General features: G+C 32.1%; 1 protein-coding gene across 4 annotated transcripts in view; it reads right to left on the bottom strand.

Annotated features, from left to right (window-relative positions):
• Positions 1-3,579: 3,579 nt before the first annotated feature.
• Positions 3,580-7,826, bottom strand: part of CycH (cyclin H) — a 5,455-nt gene continuing 1,208 nt past the window's right edge. For 2 of the 4 annotated variants that reach the window (XM_043031377.2, XM_043031385.2), the window contains exons 2-8: positions 7,275-7,413; positions 6,566-6,616; positions 5,920-6,083; positions 5,429-5,630; positions 4,778-4,885; positions 4,234-4,360; positions 3,580-3,951 (exon numbers count right to left, since the gene is read on the bottom strand). In XM_043031377.2, the coding sequence (XP_042887311.1) occupies positions 3,722-3,951; positions 4,234-4,360; positions 4,778-4,885; positions 5,429-5,630; positions 5,920-6,083; positions 6,566-6,616; positions 7,275-7,391 (999 nt within the window). In that variant the 5' untranslated portion in view covers positions 7,392-7,413 and the 3' untranslated portion in view covers positions 3,580-3,721. The remainder of the gene's footprint in view (positions 3,952-4,233; positions 4,361-4,777; positions 4,886-5,428; positions 5,631-5,919; positions 6,084-6,565; positions 6,617-7,274; positions 7,414-7,826) is intronic. The other 2 variants (XM_043031370.2, XM_043031392.2) reach the window with 1 other exon arrangement.

The following is a 7,826-nucleotide window of genomic DNA, read 5'->3' as shown; positions in this document are numbered from 1 at the left end:
GATAAGTATTTTATATTCTTATCAGAGGGAATAATTCTTAAATTACATATATGTCAGGTAAGATATATATATATATATATATATATATATATATATATATATATATATATATATATATATATATATATAATTATATATATATATAATATATATTAATCTATATAATATATATCTATCTATCTATCTATCTATCTATCTATATATATATATATATATATATATATATACATATACATATATATATATATATATATATATTATATATTATATATATATTTGATGGTAAATGGTGCTCAACTAAAACAAAGGTTCTTATCTGCTCTTAGATTTTGTTAGGTAGTCGTTATTTTTTCATATTTATTATGTACTCGTAAAGGACAGGTGATGCTCAACAACAGCTATCCAGGGGACGGGTGGGGGATCATCCTATTCCTAGGGCCTATAGGATGAAACAAAGCCCCCTCACCTTCCCATATCTTTACAGAAGTAATCAGACACATCTCTAATAATTAGAAAACAACTAGACTCATGAATGGTCACCGAGCGATGTTGATGATGTGTTTGGTAGTGATGATAATGGAAATGATAATGGTGTAATGATAATTGTTATGTACTTGATTCTGCTCTTACAAACAAGAACAGCTGGCAGTGCCACGATTCCTCTTACTCATTGCTTTACCAAAAGTGAATAACTTGGAATTGATTAACTCTTTTCACTTGATCTGATTAATTGATGCATGTTTGGTCTGATTTCATGATCCTTCTTCTCTAAATATGTTCATCCCACTCAAATATATAAATGAAAAGTTACCCATTCTACAGGGGTTGAAGAAACGTTTAAATCAGCAAAACAGCGGAAAGGTGGGATAGTAGGTTCTCACATCTGAATTTATTTTTTACTATTATTATTGCTATACAGTGTTATATTACAGTATAACTATTATTTTTATTATTTTTATATTCTACTGTAACTTTGGTATAGCGAATCTAGGAATAGTTTATGAGCTTGAGAATGATTTTGTTTTAATTTTATGTAACATACAGTTATTTTAAAAGTGACAATGTACATCCTATTTGTAATTTCATAAGAGGAACAAGAAAATATTTGAAAATATAAGAAAATATTCTCCGAGACCAGATGATACAAAGTACAATACACAAATCAAGATTTTTACAGCTTTTATACTAATGCATAGGTAAATATTATTGAAACATGTGATTGGTACTGGTTTTTCCTCAATTCTCTATAATAAGTTTTATTATAGAAATGATAACATTAAAACATGAAAAGGGTTCCATTTCTCTTATTTTTTCAGGAACAAACAGGTATTATAGTTGTTCAGTTATCATTCTAAAATATAGTTTTAATAACAACTATAGCATCTATATCAAAATTTTTATAATATGTAAAATTAATAATGAGTAATAGTAATACAGTAATATAATGAAAGTTTAGCGATCAGACCATGATGGTATGGATAAGACATCTTAAAAGGTTGTGTGAATTGTCCAAAAGCTTAAGAGACAATGGAAATGACCGCCCCCCCCACCCCCCACCCATAAACAAATAAAATTGTTACATTAATATCAAAGGTCATTAGTAACTAATATCATGATTTGATTTTGTTTCATCTTTAATTTCCATTTTTATTTTGCAGTTACTATGTCTTAGATTATTGTCTTGATTGTTATATTTGGAGCAAGCTTGAATGTACAAGTGTTTATTTAAAACTTAGATAGTGTAGAAGAAGTATTTGTGATCTCAGTGTTGTTTATTACATAGAATAGAGAAATTTGTTGATTTTGTTTTACTTTTCACCTTCGGAGTACCATATCTTTTATATTTCAAAACACTTCTAACCCATTTGCACTGGTTGACCTATCACATGGTAGGAAAATATCCCTGGACCCGGGTGACGTCTTGAGACGTTGTGCATTTTCTTGCTGAGTTCTGGACGGGTAAGTTGTGCTGAAATGTCAGGAATAAATCACTAGATTGTTCTTAAATGTGATTATTTTTCATAATTTCTTAGACTCTCTTACTTTAGTTCAGGTGTTTGAATGTCATAAAATGTGATATAATGTAAAAAAAAAATGTCACAGAAAACGTGATATTGATGACATCATGGTAATTTCTGCTTCTGATCAGTTGAATAAAAAGATCGGATTTGAAAAACTATCGTAAAATAACATTGGTAAGGAAAATATAAAGGACCGGTGAACGTCTTGAGACGTTGTGCATTTCTTGCTGAGTTCTGGATAAGTTGTGCTGAAATGTCACAAAAATCACTAGATTGTTCTTAAATGTGATATTTTTCATAATTTCTTAGTATCTTACTTTAGTTCAGGTGTTTTGTCATTTTGTGGTAAAAAAAAAATGTAAAATTACCTTTTTTGATGACATCATGGTAATTTCTGCTTCTGATCAGTTGAATAAAAAGATCGGATTTGAAAAACTATCGTAAAATAAAATGTGATTGGCCAAGGAATAAAATGAAGGACGTACAAGCAGAATGAGAAGAGGAAGGTGACTCAAACTATACCCAATGGCTGCAATGTGCCCCTGTGTCAGTAAGGCTGCCTTTTACTGTGGCACTTGTAGTCATAAGCACAGGTTTCCTTCCTCTTTCCCATCTCTACAGTTCACCTTCAGAACACAAACACAAAAAAATGAAGTTGCTTTTTGTCCTCCTGTAAAACAGCAATTCTATTTCATGAGTATGAAGAAAGTAATGAGTGGATATGGAACCTATACTACAATTGCACCCATCCTGGGGACTGGGCAAGCAAATCCATTCCCATCTAATTAATTCCCAAAATTATTAACCCTTTTCAGATGGGCCTCTTCTTCAGTTGTTTGGGCTAGGCTGGGTATTTTAAGTTGTGTTTTCTATCATTTTCTAGATTTATGGTATATCAAAGTCAATATATATATAAGAAACATGATACTAATTAGCATTTGGTATGATACTTTAGTTGCAACTGAAGGAACTGAAGATTGTGCTTTGAAGAAAGAAAGAAAGAAAGAAAAAAATGCAGTGCAAAAGTGATTCTACCCCTCAAAAAATACCCATAACAGAAGGGTTAACCAGTTATTCTAATAGTAGTTTTCTTCTGGTTAACAGTAATGTTAAGTAAGTTTTACTTAATAAAAAACCATTCCTGGCACTTTTTAAGATTTGTGGCCAAAATCCATAAATGTGAATACAGGCTTCCAGATTTAGTAATTGCATTCAATGCCAAAATCTGTTTTGGAGCAATGCACTTATTTTAGTTTTCACATTTAAACATTATTTAGAGGAAAGTCTTTTTAAAAAGTTTTTGCTCTAATATGGATAATTTTTTAAAGGCTGATTATACAGATTCCATAATATGAAATGGGATAGGAAAACAATTTTTTTTTTTATCAAATTATATGTATTTGTGTTTTGTCATTACTGGTATATGTTCATTCACTTAGCACATGTTCTTTTGAACATATTCTCTTCTTTATTTTTCTGTCTTTTCACAAGAAGGGGTTTAAAAGCAAAAACACAGTTTTTCATTTAAGCATAAATATTTAACTTTTTTTTTTCTCTCTCTCTCTCTCTTAACTCAAAACTGTAAACTTTAGATATTTTCCCTTTCCTTTCTGAAATTAATTTCTTTCGCATCTGCACATAAACAATCTAAATGATTAATAAGAAAAAATTAGGCACAAAAGTAAGTGTTGAGCAGTAAGCTAATAGCTCGACGGCGATCGTATTCTCTCCACCCCAAGAGCTGTGTCTTCCTGCATTGGAGAGGCGGCCATCATCACCTCATCGTCATCCCACTCCGAGTAGTTTGCGCGGTACTGGGATGAGTTTGGGTTGTTCTCCTGGTTTCTACACTTCTCTAGCTTGCCCTCAATCTCCCGCCGCACTGTGTCTGAGGCAGGAGGTTCGGCGTTCTTTACCATCTTCTTGATTTCTGGGAAAATTAGTTTTTTTTAGAACATGATGTGCCTCATCTCTTTAGGGTGAATCTTGTGAGAAAAGACTAATTAATGATGCTATCAAATTCACTAGTGATAATAATAATAATAATAATAATAATAACAATAATAATTAAAAAAAAAGTAATTTTGGATTGTGATTTAAAACAGAAAAAAAAGAGATATACACTTTACTGTACATATAAAAAATGAACCATGATGATGAAAATATAATGACCTGACACTATCCATATTTAAACTAAACACTTGAAACTTACTTCTCACAGCTTCAATAAGGACCTTGAGGTGCTGCCTTTGGTCATTAGGGAAGAGGATATCAGTAACATACTGGTCAAGGTTTTCCCCTAATCTACTCACAGCTGTCGTCACTGCAGCTAAAGCAATCTGTCACAGGAAGAGAACAAATATTGAATATATATTTAATATATATATCATTTTTGAGAGAGAGAGAGAGAGAGAGAGAGTGTGTATGAAAAAGAAAGAGAAAGTGAAAGAGAGAGAGAGAAACAGAAAGAGAAGGAAGAAGAAAAAGAAAAAGAAGAAGACGATGACGAAGAAAAAGAAAGAGAAAAAGGAAAAGGAAAAGAAAAAAATATACATTATATACATTATACATACATATCTATCTATCTATCTAATATATATATAATTCCCTCACTCCCTTTAAATGCAATGCAGAAAAAAATCAAATGCCCATAAAATACATATGTTTTTATAATCCATGTTGACAAGCCATCATAACATCTTTTGCCTATAATATCAAACAGCAGTTTAACAACACTTCACTTCTAACAAGCTTACCTGACCAGGAGTGTATAAAATAATTGCATCGGTTAAATTCACTCTTTCAAGGAACTCTTCCACGTGAGGCCGCAGTCTTTCTGGATCTCGCAGTTGTGGGAACCTAGTCTGAAGGAGAGGAATAAATGGGGTTATCAATTATTGTTTCTTTTGTTTTTGTTTTTTTCTCAATAATACATAGTTCAGCCAATATATATTCCACTAAAATATATATTTCCCCCCAACAGCCAATTTCTATTGGGTATTAGTTTCAAAGCAGACTTAAATCTCTATAACAATTGGGAATGCAAATTGCCATGAAGCAAAAGTTGAAATGGACTTGAAATAGTAACCTGTAAGAGGTTACTGTTCTATGATTCATGTAAACAACATAAAACTCTTTCTGTTTTATGATGCATGTCAAGAACATAAAATTCTTCTGTTCTATGATACATGTAAAGTACATTCAGTCAACACAATCAACTTATTAATCTAAAGACTCAAAAGTAATTATACAAAATGATTAGTCTCTGCAGTTATTATACATATTATTTGAATTTCAAGAAAGTCCTTTCATTTTTGTATTATTATTATAACAAGAGCACATTACTGTGGACACAAACAGCCATTATCCTATGTCACAAATAATCTTACAATAAAAAAAAAACATACCTTAATATCAATAAGCAAGCCTTCTACTGGGCGGAATGGTTGATGGATAATGAGATGGAATTGCAATTCCTGCGTTAACTGTAGTTCATTGTTCAGAATAATCTCAGCGGCTTTCTTCTTGTCTCCCCTCACATTGTGGACAAAATCATTGATTGTGACATAAAATTCCTCAATTTTGCAAGCTAGATATACACAGGTCACTCTGCAAAAGAATATCAATTTTGTATCAAAATAAGATAAAAACAGACAATAAAATATATTAATCAATAGAGAATAAATGATTTGTGGAAAAATACCTTTATGCATGAAGACAATTCTTTTTAGCCACCCTATTCTTTTAATCACTCATCATTATTACAGTTCTTTGGCAAACAAAAGAAATTGAAGGTTTTAAAATAAATTCAGAATCTAATTGTGAACATGTCACTTCCTGTCAAAAATTTATATAAGTATAAACCAATGTCTCTCATTCAGGCTACAACGCAACTTACAGAATTTCTTTAGGATGATAATCCATGACAGAATTGAATAAATAAAATCTCTTAAAGTAGTGCTGCGCTGTTGTTGTTACGGCTGGCGGCATTCTGATTCTTCCATCTCTGGGGTCTCGGAACTTTTTGCAAAAGTCTCTTAGGGAATATTCATATGTCCGTACCTGGTCGTGGGCAAATCAGTTATTGATATAAAAGCAATCAACAACACATGTACATAAATATAACATATATATATATTCAATGTGTACGACTTATGTTCATATATACATTCTATGCATACATCTAAAGCCTTATATCAAATCCATTAAAAAGATGTGTAGTATAAAATAGTAACAACAGTCTAATCCCTTGATATTCAAAGACTTGTGAATGCAAATCAGTAGACACAGGTGCACCTTTGTTCCCTGCTTGGCATTCACAAGCCTGAATCTCTGAGAAGAGTGAGTGGCAGGTGAATGTTACATTTATGCTATAAAAGGTTCATTTAATGTGATTTTCAGGGAAAAAGAAGAAGAAGAAGAAGAAGAAGAAGAAGAAGAAGAAGACGAAGGCGAAGAAGAAGAAGTCTATAAACAAAGAGTTACTTATACATGTTACCAAAGACATTACTTTGAAAGGAAATATATCTCAAAAAGGATATTACCATTATATGCTCCTCTTCAACTGAGAGGAAGAAATGCATTCTCTCCTGTGACTGTAAAAAACAAAAAACAAAAAACATTTTTACTGCTAAATATTCTTCAGTAGAGAAAAGTTAAATTAAATCCACAGTATCAGTGCAAGAGCTTACACACACACACACACACACACACACACACACACACACACACACACACACACACACACACACACACACACACACACACACACACACACACACACACACACACACTCACTCACTCACTCACTCACTCACTCACTCACTCACACACACACACACACACACACACACACACACACACACACACACACACACACACACACACACACAGAGAGAACATGTCCATATCTTCACTACAACTCAGTGCATCTCCTAAAATCTAGGCTTTTTAAATACTTACACTAACAGATATTACTTTATTGCTTATTCAATTTCTATTAAACTTTTTGATATATTAAAGTATTGAATTTTAGTCACTGTAAAGACTTTACAAAACCCACATACTCATTTTCTTTTCAATTAAAAAAAATTTACACTACCAGAAAAAAAAACTAAATTTGCCATTGATAATATTAAAAGATAAATAAATAACCAATTCTATCAGCATCATCATTCTCCAATTATTTGTCACTAAGAAATAGATAAATAATTATATCTAAATATATGAAATGATAAAAAGCACGAGACTTACCGACATATTACTCCCAAACTTCTGAATGAAGTCATGATTGGCCTGGAATCGCAACTTCGCCACTTCATGCTCATCGCGGAAAGTCCAATTCTCGTACTGTGTGCTGCTGAGGTACATTCTGGTGTTGGTGACTCTCCTGCTAGAATACAATAGAACCTAAATTAAGCCTCTTACGACCTGGATTACAACAGCGCAGATATACCAATGGAGACATCTGGTCAAGCAAAATTCAGTAATTCCTAAGAGAAGTTAAATAATAATTATATTAATCTAACTCACACTGAGGATTACATAGGTATCATCATCAATTTTATCATCTGGACCAGGTGTCAAACTGATATATCTACTCTTAAATGGACCTGGCTTAATGCCGGCTCGACTTTGAAGGAATTCCAGACTGAGCGAGTCAATTTTTATTTTTGATTTGGAAAGCTCCTCAGAATGCCGAGATGTGAATCCTCAAGGAAATATCTATTTGCTTTAGAAAACATCCATACTGGCTTCAAGACAGGACCTATTTATTGTAATGATATTAGCTATATTCTGTCCCAA

Source organism: Penaeus japonicus, unplaced genomic scaffold (assembly GCF_977035675.1).
Source record: "Penaeus japonicus unplaced genomic scaffold, GWHDUDI00000001_assembly GWHDUDI00000006, whole genome shotgun sequence".
Taxonomy (NCBI): Eukaryota; Metazoa; Arthropoda; class Malacostraca; order Decapoda; family Penaeidae; genus Penaeus; species Penaeus japonicus.
Note: the sequence above shows the minus strand (reverse complement) of the source record. Positions and strands in the feature narration are given on the sequence as shown.